Raw genomic sequence first — 19,927 nt, forward strand, 5'->3', positions numbered from 1 at the left:
AGACTTGACACAATACTTTCCCACCCATCTCATTCACTCTCCCACTGGCCTGGATGCAGGGAGGGTGGTTCTCCTTATATATCAGATGACGATATGGAACCTAGAAAAAGCAAGTGGTTTTAAGTTCATAGAACAATGCTAGGTCAAACTTAGGGCTTCAGCCCAAAATTCCTCATTCTAGCCACAATTCTTTTTTCAGTACAATTTGCATAATATTCAAATGATATGCAAAAATAAGCAAATGATGAAACAGAGCATTACAAATGTATTGATTCATCAAAGCGTTAAGTGTAAGATTCCTAGTATCTGTGATTTCTTTCAAAGCTTCAACAATCCTCCCTGGCTGTCTCCTTTTCCATCATTTTGGCCTTGATTGGCACTGGTGGACATGTGTCTCTGAGCATTTACCACATCTTCTTCCAACAACATACAGACCAAGTGTTCCACCTATGGCCACAGCCCTCAGGGTAGTTAAGATCCAGGAATACCTGGAGACATTTTTTTCAGTAAGATTCTACTCATTTGCTGACTCGGTTGCTAAATTATCTTCCAGAAGTAAATCAGAAGGTTTTACCAGTCTATTTGCTTGCTTGAGTCAGGAAATTTGAGGGAAATGATTCTAATTCACTCTTCACATTTCTAATTAAAACTTCTAACATCTCAAACTTTTTGACAGTAAGAAAAAGGAAAAAAAAACAACCAAGAAACATTGTGTGGAAGGCAGCTTTGAGAAGACACAATCCATGTGTGCTTGCTTGAGCAGGAAGGGTTAAACAAGGCAACAACAACAAAAACCACTTGTTTTTGCTTGCTTTAAAAAAAAAAAAAAGAAAGGAAAAAAAAAAAAAAACTCAAACCATCTCCAAATGTAGCTTAATCCATTTTCAGACTCTATACATTATGCATCAAGATTTTGTACAAAAGGAATTTGAGAGGAGTGTTTGCATGAAACCACTTCAGTGGATTAAATTTGCAGTTCAGCATATTAGACTCAAAAAGTTTACAAGACATTTTGAGACACCTACCTCCTTCCCTTATGGACATGGTTCCTACTTCAGGTAAATAACTTTTTAAGAATAGGTAGATTCCATCAGCTGTCCTCAAAAAAAAAAAAAAAAAAAAAAAAAAAGAAAGAAAAAGAAAGGATTTGGTCTTCCTTCTACTTAGCTTAGCAATGACAACAAAAGCTTAACGAAGAGAAAGCACAATTGAGAAGGTTGATCTCAGCGTCTCTGCAGACCCTGAGGTTCTTTCAGGCAAAGCCACCTACCCAAGGTAGGAAAGCTAATGTGAGAAGACATTCCCAATATAAGGAGCTCACAAAGATAGCTCCATAATAACTGCAATTCTTACTCAGTTTCAGTTCAAAGTTGAGTTGTCACTATGGCTAAACATCTGGTTGGAAGGTCAGAATCGATCACCCAGATGTCTTCACCTAGAGGATGCCAAACATCATTGAGACCACATCTGGATGTTTGGAGAACCAGTTGTATTTTTATTTCCTGTTGTTTTAAGTAATTGTTGTGCCTTTGGAAGCATACTATTCCTCTATCCCTTTCTTCTTACCCAGAGAACATACACCACTTGAGGAACACACTTTATGGTGGGAATCAGGCAAGAGTCTGAGAACCCCAAAAGCAACCTATTCCTGGGCTGTTAATGAAGGGAGGTCTTAAACTGACAGGTGAAGTCTGACCCTGGCATCATTACTGTTATAAATCATGGGCTGTCCAAACAATCTAAAGAACATCTGAAAGTTTCTATAGTAACTTTTATTTTTTTCAAGTGTTGAAAAGTTCCCAGTGGCATGGTTGGTTGCCTGGGCTACAGTGTTGTGTTGACAGCTCCAGTCCTTTTCCTGGAAGCTGAAGACCCAGGACAGTGACCAATGAGAGGGCGGAATTCTCCTCTGAACTTTTCATTAAGCTGGTGATTCATTTTGAGACCCACATTTTATGAAGGTTGTGAATTCAATGCAATGTAGCTATTGAGGTGTCTACATTCAAATTGGATTCCATTAAGTTTATGGTGTGATTAAATGTCTGAATCATAAGGAGTCAGGATTGAATTTATGTGCCTTCTGAAAGCACTTTTGAAGACTGGCAGCTTCGATGAGTGTAATTTGATGCATGGAATTGGGAGAATAAACCTAAAGAGACGTCAACTCAAATATAACAAGGATCTGAGAATTGAGGTGGGTATCGTTCTTGTATGTACAGAGGGAGGCTGTTAGCATGCATTTTTTTTTCCTTCAGACTATCCAATTTTGGGGGCAATAGAGGGGACTGGGTGGTCTGTCATTATAGTTAAAGTTTACAAACTTGAAAGTCCCTAAGCATTCAGTGGGGTGCTTGTTAAAAATGCCAATTTCCAGGTTCTGATTCTGAAGGGATGAAATAGGGAGCAGGAATTTTAGACCTCATTAGGAGAAACACTGATTTAATAATCATCTTACATTTGAACAAGTAATGACTGTGGTAAGAAAACGAGATCCACAACTAGATCTCTCTACGGTTTCCTCAGGGACCTTTCATCAACTAATTAGTTCTTGCTCATCCATATTGGTTATTTATGATGTGGACATGGTCATATTGGAAAGTTACATGCACCACGTTAGAAAATTAGAGAACAACACAAGGTGGCAGAGCGAGTGAGCAAATGGCATAGTGCAAGTTATCAAAATTGAGTTCCAATATCTCATTAAAATTTTCGAAGTACTCCTTAACACACCAGGGTTAAATGGGAGTTTCACAATGCTTCATATATGTGAGTCAATTTTAGGCAATTTCTGGCATAAATGGTACACAAAATGCTTTCATTTCTGCATTTCCCTTTATGGATTTCTTTGACTCCAAATACATCAAATACATAGCATTTGGAAATTCTAGAACTGAGGAAGTTAAACACTTTTTCATTATTCTGACAATTTGCCTTTTTTCTTTAGTTCTCTAATTTGTGAATTAGTTGTTCACATCCTTTGCAATTTTTCTACTGAGTTTTAAGTATTCTTTGTATTGATTTTAAAGAGCTGTTTATATATTAAAGTTGATAACTCCATATTTGTCATATGTCTTGCCTAAAATATTTTTCTCTTTTATTTATTTTTTTCTTCTAATTTTCTTATTTTTTTCTTTTTCTTTTTACTTACAATGACTTCTTTTACATGGAGCAGTTCCAAATTTCTCTGATCCTTTTTGCCTTTTCTTTGTGATATTGCTTAATTTCTTTTGTTTGTTAGAGCCTTCCCCATAACAAGAGAAGAATCACTTATACTTTCTGTTAGCTATTCTGTAGTTTTAACATTTTGCATTTAATGCTTTAGCTTGTTGATACTCTGTAAGATGTATGTAAGAACTGGATATGTAAGAACATGAATATGTAACAAATAAACATTTTTCCTCAGTTTATTTTCTCAGCATCATTTCTTTTTATTTGTTTATTTATTTATTTATTTATTTATTCAGCGTAACAGTATTCATTGTTTTTTGCACCACACCCAGTGCTCCTCTAATACCCTCTAATACCCACCACCTGGTTCCCCAACCTCCCACCCCCCGCCCCTTCAAAACCCTCAGATTGTTTTTCAGAGTCCATAGTCTCTCATGGTTCACCTCCCCTTCCAATTTCCCTCAACTCCCTTCTCCTCTCGCTCTCCCCTTGTCCTCCATGCTATTTGTTATGCTCCACAAATAAGTGAAACCATATGATAATTGACTCTCTCTGCTTGACTTATTTCACTCAGCATAATCTCTTCCAGTCCCGTCCATGTTGCTACAAAAGTTGGGTATTCATCCTTTCTGATGGAGGCATAATACTCCATACTGTATATGGACCACATCTTCCTTATCCACTCGTCCATTGAAGGGCATCTTGGTTCTTTCCCCAGTTTGGCAACCGTGGCCGTTGCTGCTATAAACATTCTCAGCATCGTTTCTTATAGATTTCTTTATTTTCCCATTGTCCTGTGACTATAGAATTCTTTTTATACCCATTTTAGAGATGAGTGGGCTCACACTACTTTTACAGTCAGGGGCAGATCTAAGAATGGATCTCAGGACCCAATTTATAGACTTGGCCACTAGGTAAATTTCACTGTAAAACAAATTCTTAATTTGGTGACTATTTTTTTTTTCACTAATATCGTACTTGAAAGTATTTTAAGAAAGTATCTTAAGAAAGCCTTTGCCCTTTCTTATTCTTTCAGCATTCATGTTGATCACAGACTGGCATTTGCAATTACAGACCCTGAGATTTTCAGTGGAATTACACTTAAAAAGACATTTTTACTATATTTAAACATTACATCTAGCAAAATGCCCTGTAGGAGAGTTTCATGTTCTTCTTCAGCCAGGTTCTTTATGTTTCCTATTTCCACCTGAAGTATTTAGTACTTGTGTTACTACTATAAGAGGTTTTTTTTTTTCCATTGTATCTTGGGATCCATTAATTTATAGAAAATCTATTTTTAATATTTATTTTTAGCTTTTTCTTATTTTTTTAAAACAGTTTTTTCATGGGTTTCCAATGTAGATGATCATATGATCTAAAAATAAGAATTTTAGCTTTGTGTTAATTATACTTTTAATTTCCATATGTTGTCTTATTGTAGTGTTAGGAAAAGTTCAATACTGGTGGTGAAAACAGCCAGCCAGCCAATGTGTCTGCTTGCTCTCTGCTCTCCCATCTACAAAATATTAATGAAGCACCTACTCTGCTAGGCACTGTGCTAGATGTTGGAGACAGAGCACGGTCGCTGTCCTTCTAGAGCTATAGCCTGGACTTGGAGACAGATATTAGACAGGTCTTCATATAATTACTTCATTGCTTACTACCCTTGTCTCATTCTTGGCTTAGATGAGAATACATCTGGTCTTTCAATTTTAAGCCAAAATGAGACATTCTTCAACATGCTGTGTTCCTTTAAGACTAGTTTTTTTAAAATCAGGGAGTTTTAGGAAAAGGCTTTTCAATGTCACGTCCTTTTACCTGTTGTCAGTCATTTTATAAACAGTAAACCCAAAGCCCAGTGGGGTTATGTGACATGCCTGCTAGTAGGTGGTTCCTTCCAACAGAATCCTCTGTGGAATCCAGCTCTAGAAGTCATCTCACTACCAAATGGGCAATATGTCCACTTACCCAACACCATGGGCCTGCTAATGTTAAGACCAGGAGCTTTTTTAGAACAGCAGATATTTTGGGCAGTTCTCTGTGCTTGCACTGGTCCAAAAGGTACCTGCTATCTCCTAATGTTTTCTGCTCTAGAGACTCCAGGCCTGCCCCAACTCTGCCCCTCTTCCATGGGGTTGGCCCAGGTGCTGGCAAAAGGGTGATGACAGTGCAGGCTAGGGGATAACTTAAGCCTAGTAAAAGCAGTGCTTATTTCTTATTAGTTAAAAAAAAGTTAATATAAAATGAATGGAAAATACTGCAAAAAATTTAAGAATCCCCTGTAATCTTACCGCCATGAGATAACCCCCATTTTGTCTGAATGCTTTTTCTTTGCCTATCAGATTTTCTCCACAACACACATTTCATATTAAATGATAGATTTTTCCTTTTTTTAATTCAATATTATATCATAAACAATTTCCCAAGCCTGTAATTGCCTCATCTTTTTGTTTGTTCTGTTTCCTCAATTTAGCCCTGACACATGAGTTTTGCTTTGCAATGCTTTGGTGATTCATCTGACTATTCATTTTGAAATAGTTCTAACAAATAAAGGAGCCTATGAGGATGCCTTGAATAAAGACACTTAACTGAATCTGAAATGGCCACACTTGGTTGAATGAATGATGACCATGTCATCAAAATTTCAGCAGAAAGGAAATGATAATAATAATTCAATATGAATCCAGCACCTTAAGAGCTGAAAAGGTTTGGTTTTGACAATTTCTTGTTATTTTTCATAGGCATGTTGGAATACATTTAGCTTCTTGGATGGCAAACATTTTAAAAACCACACCCATCCGTAGATGGGTGTAGATATCCGTAGATAATAATCAGCACCAGTAGCATAATCCTTGAAAAGGAGGAAAAGATCTCTCTCTCTCTCTCATCTACCTACCACTCTATCTAAATTTGGAATTGGAAAATGCCAAGCATGGTAGGACATCCTGAAGTATGAAGTGTTGTGGAGAAGGGGTATGCATGGAGCTGCTAGCCCAATGACCATTCTTTTTTTTTTTTTTTTTCCCTGACAGAATCTCAATTTTCTATTCCCAACTTTGTCTATGATCTGAGTGTGTTTTTTATTTTAACTTGTAGACTATCCAAACCAGAATAATACTTCAGAAATACACGTTGGTCTTTAGAAATAAATATAGTTAATATTGATAGCACCCAAAATATCAATATTTGCTCTAATGTGGGTCTTAGTGAGGTTCCTGTAGAAGTATTTAGTAAACAATTTTCAGTGAATTAGAGTATTTCAACTCAGGAAATAACCTTGGCCAAAAGAAAAAATTATTAGCGAATTAATAATTTAGAGTCTTATTTATACTTTTCTTATTATATTAGAGTAATCCCTAACTAACCACAAACATTTAAAAATTTACTGGCCTTGCTTAAACTAGAAACTATTTAAGGTGTGTCCTCTCATGGGAAATTCCTGGGTGTGCAATTCATCACACTTGTGAGGCTCAGTCAATTATTTCATAAAATGTCAGTCTAGGAGGGGCCGTGGGCTTATATAAACTAAGAAGTAATTACCTTATGTAATAAAACTAAAGCAGGTCCCTAGTTAATGAATTTGCTAGTTGTTTTCCCAGTTTATAGACACTGACCCATATGAGACATAGTGCATATGCATAAACACAGACAGACATATTCACTGAGTTAATTAGGCCGTGCTAAATTGCTGTAGCAGATAGACCCCGGGATGAAGTCACCCTAAGAAGTAGTAGCTCATTTCTCTCTCATAAGACAGTCTGGACACAGGATCTAGGTTGGGAAATGTTTCTTGCCATGGGGGCATTTAGGAATCTAGGCAGACAGTTGCTCTATTACCTTCAAAATGTTACTCTCCTCACGGCCATCCAGCAGAAAGGTGGAAGAAAGAACAAGGAGAGGTGTTGTCTAGTCTTGGGCAACAGCCTCAGTAGCCCATTTCACTTCTGTTCACATTTCTCTGGCTGGAGCTTCGTTACACGTTCACACCCAACTGCCATGTGACCTGGGAAATTGAGTCCTGCCATTCTAGGAGAGTGGAATTTGGTGGATGGCTTCTGAAACATATGTAGTATAGCAGAGCACCAGGCTGGCAAAGTCTCCTAGGTGGGTAACCCCATCCTCCCTGGTCTCATAATTATAATTAGAATCATCTTGGCATAGGGCAAATGGGCTTGTCCTTCACCAACCGCCTCCAAATCTCTCAAAAATTTCAATAACTCCTCACTGTATTTTGGACAAAGACAAAACTCTTTATCCTGACACACAAGGCTCTGCATAATCCAATTTCCATTTACCTAAGGATTTTCAATTTTGGAAAATACTCCTGCTCACTTTTGAGGCTCTGGCCATGCACACCCCTTTTCACAGTCTCTATTTCCCGTGTTCTTCACACTTGGTGTTCCCTTGGCCCGAAAACTCTTTTCTCCCCTTTTTGCTTCATTAGTGCCTTTAAATGTGACTCTCCCAGTGACTCCTTTAAATGTGACTCTCCCAGTGGCACCTTCCTTGATTTGCTCATAATTCTCTAAATAAGCTCTCATTGCAAGAGTATATCTTTTTTTTAATAACACCCATTACAGTTACATTTTTATAATTGCTTGTGTGACTGATTAAAACCTACCTCTCCCGATAGACTATAAACTCCATGAGGTCAACGGTTCTGTCTGTTTTAGCTTATATGTGCCCAGTGTCAATTCTTACCCCATGTGTTGAACATAACCATGTTTCAATGAGTGAATGAATGAATGAATGAATGATTTGTATTCTAACCTGGGTCCTGCTACAAATTAACTATGATCACAAAATCTTCACTTGTCAGGGCTGTTTCTTCAATGTGACAGGGTTGAATTAGATGGTGTTCAAGAACTTCATCACCATGGTCCTGTGGTCCGTCTGTTTGAAAACTGAATCCTGTGGGTCATCACATTTGTTTAGTCACTCAGCTACATTTCCTAAGGAGATGTAACAAGTTCTGGGTCTGGCAAGGTAGAGTGAGAACACTCTTATTGTTTCACTTTGAATTTCAGTGTAAACGTTAACTGTATCTTAACCCATGAAGTCCAGTAACAACTGAAAAGGGGATTGGATAGGGTTAATGAAAAATAATAGTATCAGTCATTATACAGAAAAAGATAAGGAAACAAAAGCCACAAGCATTTTGTTGATCATTATAAGATTAACTTCTCTCTGGTGTCTGAAAATGAGCACCATGTTACTTTTATTCTGGTTGAATTTAAAACTTGGTTTTAGGAAGGACAGTAGGAATGACAAGGCATTCATGTAAAATTTATTGGTACATGAATAGGAGCTTTTTAAAATTTTGAGATTGAATCAATAAAAAAAGATTTATATCCAGGATATTTTAACCTTTTTTTTTTTTTTTTTTTTTTTTTTTTTTTTGTGGTATAATGGCAGGAGATCATTACCATGCCTGATTTTAAGTTACTGGATATCACTTATGTATCATCTGTCTATCTAATCTATCTATCCTCTCTGTATTTAAAGACAGCACTTTCTATATTATGCCCATATTATATAAGTCAAGAAATGTTCATTGAGAGAAGACTTCGCGGGATCTAGTGGAAATTTACTTTGTTGAGAACACCTTTAGAGACTGGGACTATCCTTCAAATGGTTGATGTTTTCATTTAAGGTTAGCTGATAGACCATATTATCATGTTATATTGTAGAGTTGGGTACTTAAAAGAAACCAATATACCGTCTGCTTTTATGAGTTATGCACATTTTTAGAAAGCATCAAAATGTTCTATGGAACTGAGAAGGTAGGGTGAGGCCCAAGACTGATGATGTTTGCAGTTTCTCTTAAAAATGGAATTTATCACTTTGACCTTCTTTATTAGTATTTCTTTTTCCTGCCAGTTTGCAAGATGGCTATATCTGATTTTTCATGTGTCACCGGAAGGGAATGTCACTACAACAGAGGTGAAATCTGACTAGGGATATCTTTCCTCCTAACTAATTTTGTTTTGACTGAGATTCTTTTAAATTGTAATAGATGGTTTTTAAAAAGAGTTTTAGATATACAGGAAAATTAAGTGGATAGTACAGAGATTTCCTGTATATTGCTCCCCTCCCTGTCCACAGTTTCTCCTATTATTGATAGTTGCTATTGTTCTTATTAGTTTTGCATTAGTATGGCACATTTGGTACTATTACTGAACAAATATTGATACGTTTTTATTAAGTAAAAGTTCATATTCATATTTCTTTAGATTTCCTTTTTCTGTTCCAGAATCCAGGATTCCACATTTTATTGTCATGTGTCCTTAAGTTCCCTCTGGCTATGACATTTTCTTATACTTTCCTTGTTTTTGGTGATTTTGATTTTTTTTTTAAAGATTTTAATTATTTGAGAGAGAAAGCAAGAGACGCAACGGGAATGAAGGGGGAGGGGCAGAGAGAGAGAGGAAGAAGCAGACTCCCAGCTGAGCAGGGAGTCTGATGAGATGCAGGGCTTGATCCTGGGACCCTTGGGATCATGAGATGAGCTGAAGGCAGACACATAACCAACTGAGCCCAGGTACCCCTGACCTTGATGGTTTTGAGTACTGATAGGGTATGTTGTAGGATATTCTTCTACTGGAATTTGCCTGATTTTTTCCTCATGGTTAGTCAAGGGTTATTGGTTTTTGGAAGGAAAGTACTATTTTCATCAACTCATATCAAGTGTATATGACATCAACATGATTTTTGACTATTGATGTTGATATTGATTATATGGAGGAAGTAGCATTAGTCAGGTTTCTTAACTCTAAGGTAATCTCTCCATACTGTATTCTTTGGAAAGAAGTCACTCTGCGCAGCTCACATGTAATGACGGGAGTTATGCTCCTCCTCGTTTGGAGTAGAATATCTATATAATTTATTTGAAATTCTTTTGCAAGGAAGATTCAGACCAAGATTCTGTTAAGTAGGTGGGTTTATTTGGGTTTCAGGCTATCCCAATAAGCATTTGTGGTTATAATTATGTATGTATTTTTTTAGATATGGCAATATGACCATGGCAACTTGACAGAGTGGAAAGGTACTGGATTCAGAACACGAGACACTAGAGTCTGAGGTGCAGAGCAGCCAGGTTACTTCCCAGAAGTGAGATGTGGGTAGACCTGTCTCTCCCGAGAGCTGCTTTGTGTGATTGGAGGTTCTACTTGGCAACAGCACTTTACTTGCTATCCTCACTGCCTGGAACAATTGTTCCATGGTGTAGCCCATGGCTGGTTTCTCCTACCCTGATCTCAACTTGAAAGCCACAACTCCAAAGCAGAGTTCAGGGAGCACCCAAGGTAAAGTAGCTTTCCCACATCCTGGAACCTTCTGTCCCATAGCTTTGTGTTAATTATTAACATCATGTATTTTTATCTAAAATCCTCTTTTTTCTTTCTTTGTTTATCATCTGCTTCTAGATTATAAACTTTATCAATTCCATGAACTCCAACAAGTCAAGGACCTTATCTGTCTTATTTTGTTCGTCCTAGCTAGAAAGTGCCCTGAGTATATTCAAAAGAAGAAACAAACATCAAATGAGCCTTGGAAATATCAGCACTGAACATTCTCTGAAGCTAAAAATTAAATAAAAATAATACAAAAGTCTTTGGTGGCTCTAACCAAGAAAAAAGATAAGCCAATCTCCACTGCTGGTCCTTCCATGAAAAAAGGAGGGACCCTAAAAACAAAAGAGATTTTTGGTATTCTTTCTTTGTTTTGGAATTTAAATTCCAACAAGATGGTATTATTTTGATTTAGATTCCTTTTTGCTTAGGAAACTTAAATTAATAGATATTTTGGCTGCCACGAAGGAGTACAGCCTTCTCTTATTTAACAAATCAATGTCCAGGGGAAAAAAAAAAAACAAAAAAAAAAAACAAAGACTTTGATGTCCAGAAGAGGGACGTCTTCCTGAGGCTCTCTGAAATTTGAGATGTCAAAAGTATTTCTCTTCTACAATTGTTGGGAAAAAGAGCACGTTTATTCTCTAGGGGAACTGAAGCATAATGAAATGCAATCTAAGAACATGCAAACTTATTATCTACCAGGATGGTTGAATGGTTCCAATCAAATGGAGGATAGAAATAGGGGCTTTATATTCGGATTTTGGAAAAATGACTCCACAGCTATATATAGGCGCAACAGTGCCTGCAAATACCTGAAATTGTGGCAGTCTGTGGCTTGTTCATAACATAATGAATATATTTTCTCTTTGAAACTTATCATGGAGGTGAGGAAAAAAGTGCCTCAAATTATTTCTGCAGATGGAAGAAAGATATCTTACTGTGGGTGCTAAGAGAAAGATTGCTGCTTGTCTAAGTAATAGGTTAGTATTGGTTTTTAATTGGCTCTTCAGAAGGCTGCCTTTGTGTCAAAGACTGCTTCAAGTAGGTGAACTCTGTGACTTCAAAAAGTCAAAATTTTTCTTTATGTATCTCACTTGTAGGAATTGCTAAGAAGTAGAGCTTAGCATCATTAGCAGTAGGAATCCTTTTACGAAAATACTATTTTCCTTATCTCCATGGATAGAAGTCCTAGCACCAGGGAGATGACCTTTTAAAAAATACAAATCGGATGTCAGTTGCTATTTTAAATTTATCAACAAGTTTCCATTGCTATTAGCCAAAAAATGAAATTCTATAATGTAGTCTATGGTACCCTGAGAGAACTTTGACTGTGTCTAAATTGTTCAGCCTCTGCTTGTGTCCCAGGGACTTTGCACATGATTCTCTGTCTAAAATTCTAGTTATTCTAGGTATCCCTCAGTTCCTAGCCCAAATGTCAAAACCAGTGGAACATGTCATGACCTTCCAAACTTTTGTTCAATAGTCTCATAATTCCCCAAAGCTTAAATAGTTAATCACAGTTAGTATTAACTGTTTCCTCTACTAGATTACTGGGGGCAGAGACCATGTCTGTTTGGCTCACTACTCATTGCCCTGGTACTCAATTGCTATGGACAGGATAATGATTGAATGAATGAATGAATGAACAAGCGAACAGAGCTGAGTTATACTTTCCTGTCTTGGGCAACATTTTTAAATACTTAATATGGTAACAACAAAATGAGTGTGTTCCTTTATTATAACTTACTACAAAAAAGAAAGGCCAGTTTTCACTTTGTTTCATATTGACAATGAGATAACTTAATGAAGATAAAGGTGAAGAATGTGGGTTTTATGATCATAGCGACCTAAATTCAAAACCTGTTTCTACCACTTACTGGCTGTGTGATCATGGGAAAGGTACCTAAAATTTTCCTGTGTTCCAGTTTCCTCATCTATAAAATAGGTCAGACCTGGGTTTAAAGCCCTGATCCATCCATTATTAATTGTGCAACTCGGTTCAAGTTAATAATTTCTCTAAGCTTCAGGCTCCACAACAGGTACAACCATACATGAGACTAATAATACCTATCTTTCTCTGCCTTAGGGTTATCAGGAGGATTTACCACACACACACACACACACACACACACACACTTGCTTATAAACATATGAGTGTTGCTCAATCTGTGTGGAATAAGAAGATAAAAGCAAATTAACACAACACTGTGACATTATGTTCTATTTAGGAGAATACCAAAAATAAAAAACTGGCCAATGCTTGCTGTTGGTAACAATGTAGTGATAAGTGAAATATATTTGAAAGGCATTAAATTTGACCTAGAAGTTTCCCTTTCAAGGAATTCATCCTATAGGTACAATCATACATGTTCATAAAAATGGCAAAGTAGCGTTGTGCTCATAAGTTACTGGAAGCAATAAAAAGTTCATCAATAGGACTAGTTTAAAAACTTATGGAAATGTATTGATAGGGAATTATCTCCAAAATATATTATTTGATGAAAGGAGCAATGTAAAGAACACGCAAATTACATTTTTTTTTTAAAGATCACTCTATGCAAGTATCCAATTATTTAAATGGATAAAAAATACTTCCTCAAGAATTTACTGGGGGGTTCCTGGGTGGCTCAGTCAGTTGAATGCCTGCCTTTGGCTCAGGTCATGACCCCCGGGTCCTGGGATCAAACTCAGCATTATTTAAAAAGATTTTTAAAATCTTAAAAAAAAAAAGAATTTACTGGAAGCCATGTTCGCCTCATAGGGAGAGAAATGGGGGTACCCAGCTTGGGTGAAATGTATTTTTCATTGTCTATACTTTGTTGTCGTTGTCTTTAACTGAGTGTGTATATTCCTTTATCAACTAAAAATTTATTTTTTAAAGAAGATTTTGTTTATTTATTTGACAGAGAGAGCAAGGGGAGCAGCAGGCAGAAGATGAGGGAGAAGCAGCTAAACGGGGAGCCTGATGTGGGACTCCATGTCAGGAGCCATGAGATCATGACCTGAGTCAAATGCAGACACCGAACTGACTGAGCCACCCAGGCACTCCTCAGCTGGAGAGCTCTTAAAGGAACTCTCCCCTTCCCAGTAATGCTCTCCATTCTCAGATACTCTAAAGTCTAAGAAATTTGGAAAGGATCTAGCTAGCTATTATTTTAATTTATCCAACCTGAAACAATCAGTTGGCAAATTTTCTTCTAAAATCATATTTTACTAAGCATATTTAAGGGGCTTGAGGTGTTTTCAATCATTCTACTCCAATATAACAGTTAATTTTAAGAGCTCTGTGAGTTTGATTTGTATTTAAGATTTTTACAATCTATATATAGGTTGGTCTTTAATAACCATTTATATATTGCTTCTTTTTATATAGGTCATGTATTCTCCTGGGAGAGTAACAAGATTAGAAATAACAAATACAGTACAGAATAAATTAAAGTGCTTCAAACTGCATTATATAATTTCAGAAAATTGGCTTCACACTGAAATGTTTAAATAAGAAAACCAAGTGATTTAAGGGGAGAAAAAAACCCATAGTATATGCATTTTAATTACTATTGTTTAGCATGTTTTATCCTTGGCAGTGTCGTATCTTTTCACAGGGCTCCAGTAATGCGGCAGCTCACTGGGTCAATATGGATAAAATTATTATTATTTTTCCTTATTTAAAAAAGTTGGCTTCATTCTCCCTGAAGATGAATAGCATTTATTAGTCAAAATGTCAAAGGAGTATCGTAAAAGTAATTGTATTTTTATATATAATTCTCCAAACTCTTGTATACAAAATGTCCTTATTACTCTTAGTGCCATAAATTTGGAGGCTGTTATGGGACAGGAGATAGCAAAATGGGGGCCAATACTTTTCTAATTACTTCAGATAATAAAATGTGGATCTTGGTTTTCCTCTCCCAACAAAATGAAGGAGTTCGGCTGCTAAGTAGGGTCTATTATTCTGGCTGGTTGTGTTTGTTTCTGTGAAGTTTAGCATCGTTCTCCTTGTACTGGGTCCTCAGGCCTTTTTCAATTTTTCTATTCGTGCATTAAAGGCCTCTTCCTGTATTTGCAGCTTTTCGTTTATCTCGGTCTGTGAAGACAATCATAAAAAAGTGGTTATGATGGAGCTATCTTTTGCTGCACATTGTCTTTGTGGTTTTGACATACTATAGTGCCTAAAGACAGACATTATCCCTCACACACCTTCCTGTTTTGCAGACAGAGCCGTGTTTCAGCCTGTAGTGATGTGATAAACTTTATCATATTTCTGTGCACATTCCCGACGTATAGCATGGCTGCTGTGAACAGGAAGTGGTATTTGGACAGCCATTTTTCACATAGCCTTGTGTTGGGAGATAGGATAATTTATCTGTATTTTCAGACAGACTTTACCAATAAGCACCGAATCAGAATAACTGCTCTGGGCTCAGTGAGGGCGGCGTCGTGGCTCCCCCCACCCCTGTGCCATGTTTTTGTCTCCTGTGTAATACCTTCTAAATGAGATCTCAGAAAGCTTCTGTTGTGAAATCACAACACAAATAATCTCACAATTAGAACAGTTTTCATAATTAAGAATATTCATCATACATTATAACTCTTGGAATTATGCCACTTTGTGGTACAGTTTGGGTAGAAAAAAGTACGTGATTGCTGACAGGTTTGAGTGTTTGCTGCAGCTGTGATAGCATTTAGCCTCTGGCAGTGATATTCTGTGGGCTGACATTACTACCTGCACAATTCCAGAAATCCTTCCACATTATCTGAACATTAGTAGTCCCGGAAATGTCTTCCCTTTTTCATGACAGATAATAAAATTATGTATTGAGAAGCCAGTGGCGAGCGATGTGGCAAAACTGGTGTTTTGTTTAGGTGATTTAAGAAAAGTTTATGACCGTACGAGGAGTAGTTCATACACATAACTATTAATAAGCAATTTGAAGTTTAGAATGTTAACATCTATAACATAATTTGATGTCTTCGGGGTTACTGCATTTTGAGAAACTTCTGTTATTTCAATTTATACAGAATACATTTAAAAAATCAAATACTGTTTTGGGCTACATATAAATGTTCATTCTTCTTTATTTATTTATGATTGTAACTGTAATAGATAGTTTTGAATTGTATACCCTGGTTACCTTATCGGATAAGATTTTGTTTCACTTTCATGGTAAGAATCAATATTTCTGAAAAGATCATTGATGTTAACAATTCTAGATCCTTATGTGAGTATCTGTCTTTTTGATTCAAGTTTTTTTTTATTGTTATTATTATTTTTTAAAAGATTTTATTTATTTATTTGTCAGAGAGAGAGAGAGTGAGCACAGGCAGACAGAGTGGCAGAGGGAGAAGCAGGCTCCCCAAGGAGCAAGGAGCCTGATACAGGACTCAATCCCAGGACGCTGGGATCATGACCTGAGCCAAAGACAGCCGCTTAACCAACTGAGCCACCCAGGCATCCCTCATTGTTATTATTTTTAAAAAAGATTTATTTACTTTTGAAAGAGAGAGAGAGCATGCATGAGGTGGGCAGAGGGAGAAGGAGAGACTCTCAAGCAGACTCCCTGCTTAGTGCAGTTCTGACGTGGGGCTCCATCTCAGCAGCCTGAGATCATGACCTGACCTGAAATCAAGAGTCAGACACCTAACCGACTGAGTCACCAAGGTGCCCCGATTCAAGTTTTATCAAGCCCTACCTGAGGCTCTGGCCTCTGGTTTCTCATTTTTTTTTCCTTCTTCCTTTCTTGGTGGTTGGGTGAGGAGGCAAGGAAGAATGAACGTGGGTCTCCAGATTATAAAGGAACTCTGTCATTTTTCAGAAATCACTAATCCCCTCGGTCATGGTTTTAGTAGAGGTGGAAAGAGCAATGGTCTAGGAGATGGATTAATTTAGTTATGTAGCCTTGGATAAGTCACTTAGCCACCTTGGGTATTAGTTCTTACCTGAAAAATTAAGTAGTTAAAAATTAAGTATGTTAACATTACATGCTAACTTTTAAATTTGTAATTCCAACTCCTAATTTTCTGATATATTCACCAATGTTATATTTCAGTAGTATGACTGTGAAATATTTTTAAAATATGTTACTCCTGCTTCTTTCTGGTGTGCAACCTAATAGACGATAGCTTCTGTTTTACTGTGTCACCTGTGTTTGCACATTAACCGGGAGACCTCTCTGGTATTTCACCGAAACAAAAATCATTGACACAGGTGTGGGCTTGGGGGAGAAGGTTCGTGAGGATAAAGTCTGTGCCAAATAGCATTGTGTGCTGACATCTCAGATCTCTAGACCATGGTGATCAGTACTTCAGTTCAGGTACAACCAGCAGAGCCTGGATGAAAAGCCTCCTGCTCTGGTCAAGAACGAGGTTGTCATTAGTCTACCACATCTCCATGTTATTCTTCAAATGCTGCTGAGCAGATGATTAGCTATCCCACAATCACTAGCATAGGGAAAGTTTCTATTGCCTTTAAGGTAAGAATGGAAAACCTATGACCGGGATGCCTAGGTGGCTCAGTGGGTTAAAGCCTCTGCCTTCAGCTTGGGTCATGATCCCAGGGTCCTGGTATCAAGCCCCACATTGGGCTCTCTGCTCATAGGGGAACCTACTTCCTCCTCTCTCTCTGCCTGCCTCTCTGCCTACTTGTGATCTCTGTCTGTCAAATAAATAAATAAAATCTTAAAAAAATAATAATAGTACAAGACCTAATTAAAAAAAAAAAAAAGAACGAAAGAAAACCTATGACCTGGTCTCAGTATCCTCTCACTGACCACTACCTTGAGGTGTTCTCCCATTCAGTTTTTCTAACCTGGAAGTTCAAGTTGACCTAAAAATACCTGAAGTCCCAAGATGGCAAACTTCCCTCAAGGTTTTTACATTATTTTGCCCTGTTGCTTGGACAGGGCCAACAGCCAACATTTAATGTAAGAATTTAGTGTTAGTATTCATATTTCTCTGAAACGTAATTCTTTAAATATATTAAAGTTTGTTCCATTGGGTATAATTTTTATTATACAACTCAGGGCCAAAATAATTTCATTTTGAATGTATCTTTAAAATTATAATACCTAAACTATATAAGCTTAAAATGTTTGCTCTATTCAGTATAATTTTAATTAACATCTCAGGGCCAAGATAACTTCATTCTTAATAAATCTCTAGAACTATAAAGTGCGTCAATGGGAAAGTAAGTGGATTAACATAAAAAATTTAAAGATTCACACTACATTCTCTGAAATTTCTGAATTATAAAAAGTGAAAATGCCTGAAACCACACTGGAGAAGGAGCTTTAAAAAAACTGGATTCAAAACATGAATTCTCTACTGCTGTTTCCTCCAAAAATTATAATAACAACATGGCTCTTAAATAAAGGAGAAAAAAAAGCTATTGGAAAATTGAAAACATCTTGCAAATATTAATTCATTAACTGTTCCTACAGCCAGTCAGCATGTTCCTACCCTGACCACTGACATGTGGCTACCTTTGAATAGGACCGTTGCAATTTTAAGAGCGAGCAACATTGGAAGTCAGGGTTTAGAAGGGGAAAATAACCTACCTATCTAAAACAGGGGAAAAATTTTAGGTAGGCAGAGAGTAATTAAACTTGGGACTTGACCAAGACACAAGGGTAAACACTGAAATTGTGCCACACCACTGGAGTATTAAAGTCCAAAGTAGTCTGGTTGTGATATTAGAGGTTGTGTGGTTTTTGTGGATAACACTGGGATTAGAACTAGAATCCAGGTCACAGCTCCCATTCGGGGCCTTTCAACAGTTTCTGACTCTGGAAATGCTGGATAAATGATTTAGTCTTTCCATGTCTATCATTTTCCAATTTACTTATCAGGGAAGTGCCTGACTCTTACTCATGTAGTTTACCAGGACTGTTGAGAGAAAAGACATAAAAGGGTTTGCTATATCTTGAGACATTGTATAAATCCATATCACCAAGCCATTTTACTGAAAAATCAGCAGTAATTTGGCCCAGATTAATGCCCATGAATCCACTTAAAATGGAAAGGATTGTGGCACCTAAAAGATCTGCTCCCACCACCTCTGGTCTAAGTCCTTTCTATGCCTAATTGCATTTAGATGAACCAGCTAATGAACTTCCAGGGCCAGGAAGGTTGGCTTCAGGCCAAAGAGACAATAACACACGCATACAGTAATCATATTCTTTCTGTTATAGAGTAGTGGTATAAGTGTTGCAAACTCTAACAGTTAAAAAAAAAAAAATTCAATGAACAGTTAAAAATATACTGCTCACTACATGGAACATGGCCTTGGTAAAGATGTTTTCAATTTTGGGAGCCTGCAAACAATTCTATTACTGTCTAGTAGTTCCTCAGCAATAATTTCAGAGCTGCAGGATGGCAAAGGAGCCCAGGGCCATGATTATACATAAACTATATTTAGATGAAATGTTATCAAATCTAAAAAGGAGATATGTTCTGAACTCAGTTTAATTCAACTGCACTCTGCCCTTCCACACAGTAACCAGTTATTACATTCATGGGATTGTTAACAATAAAGCTTTGTGTAAAACGTGTTCTACCACTATTTCTGGTAAACACTAAACACCCCTTATTAAGCTGAGGACTTTGGCTGATTCTGTTCGTATCAAATCATTAAATGTTCATGTAAATAGTGCTTATGCCAAGCCAATCTTTTGCTCTCTCTAAATTAGTTGTTAATATGATGTGCTTTTCATATATCATCTCATGTTCAGATAACAATTAAATCCCTCCCTGAGATGCATTAATATTTTAACCATGTAGTATGTTGTTCTATTGATTCATGGTCATTTCTACAAGAAATCATAAATCTTCTTAAGATATCCAATTCACTTATTTAACCATTTTGCCTGAAAAATGATGTTAAATCTTTGTGTTCAGGTAAAGATGGGTTTTTGTTTTGTTTGGACAGGAAAAAAAGATTAAACATAAAGTTAAACTGATTGATCTGTGAGCTACCGGGATAGCTGTCCCATCCCCATTTCCATGCAGCCTTTGGTGAACATGGCTTAGCTACTAATGGTACTTAAAAATGAACAAACTACCTGACAGGGAGTTCAAGGATTTTTAGGCCTCTTCTTACAAATTTGGTGAGAAGACTTACCTAAGAACCGTGGTTGAAATTCCACGTTCGTTCTCGGTTTACTCTTGTATGAGCCATGTTTAGAGTGTGACAGGCATGGAGTCTTTACTGTGTGACTTTTTGGGTTCTGATGATGGGGGATTTTGGAAACTGGCAACACACCCCACCACTAGGTGTTGTTGGTGAATCTGTTTTGTGATCTTATTGAGTCTCCGATGACTCAACTGTGAATTACGTGGAGATGTGAAATTGAAGTCCTCCATCCTAAGGATCACTCTTGCTGGCAGAGTGTGGGTAGTGTTTACAGACATTA

General features: G+C 37.0%; 1 protein-coding gene and 1 long non-coding RNA gene across 2 annotated transcripts in view; one reads left to right on the plus strand and one right to left on the minus strand.

Annotated features, from left to right (window-relative positions):
- Positions 1-1,901: 1,901 nt before the first annotated feature.
- Positions 1,902-19,927, plus strand: part of LOC131828928 (uncharacterized) — a 38,324-nt gene continuing 20,298 nt past the window's right edge. The window contains exon 1 of the long non-coding RNA XR_009352616.1: positions 1,902-2,194. This is a non-coding gene — a long non-coding RNA (uncharacterized LOC131828928). The remainder of the gene's footprint in view (positions 2,195-19,927) is intronic.
- The window catches only part of CABCOCO1 (ciliary associated calcium binding coiled-coil 1), a 125,405-nt gene continuing 118,437 nt past the window's right edge, over positions 12,960-19,927 (minus strand). Inside the window, exon 7 of the mRNA XM_059170164.1 lies at positions 12,960-14,604. Coding sequence (XP_059026147.1) covers positions 14,530-14,604 — 75 coding nt within the window. The 3' untranslated portion in view covers positions 12,960-14,529. The remainder of the gene's footprint in view (positions 14,605-19,927) is intronic.

Source organism: Mustela lutreola, chromosome 4 (genome assembly GCF_030435805.1).
Source record: "Mustela lutreola isolate mMusLut2 chromosome 4, mMusLut2.pri, whole genome shotgun sequence".
Classification (NCBI taxonomy): Eukaryota; Metazoa; Chordata; class Mammalia; order Carnivora; family Mustelidae; genus Mustela; species Mustela lutreola.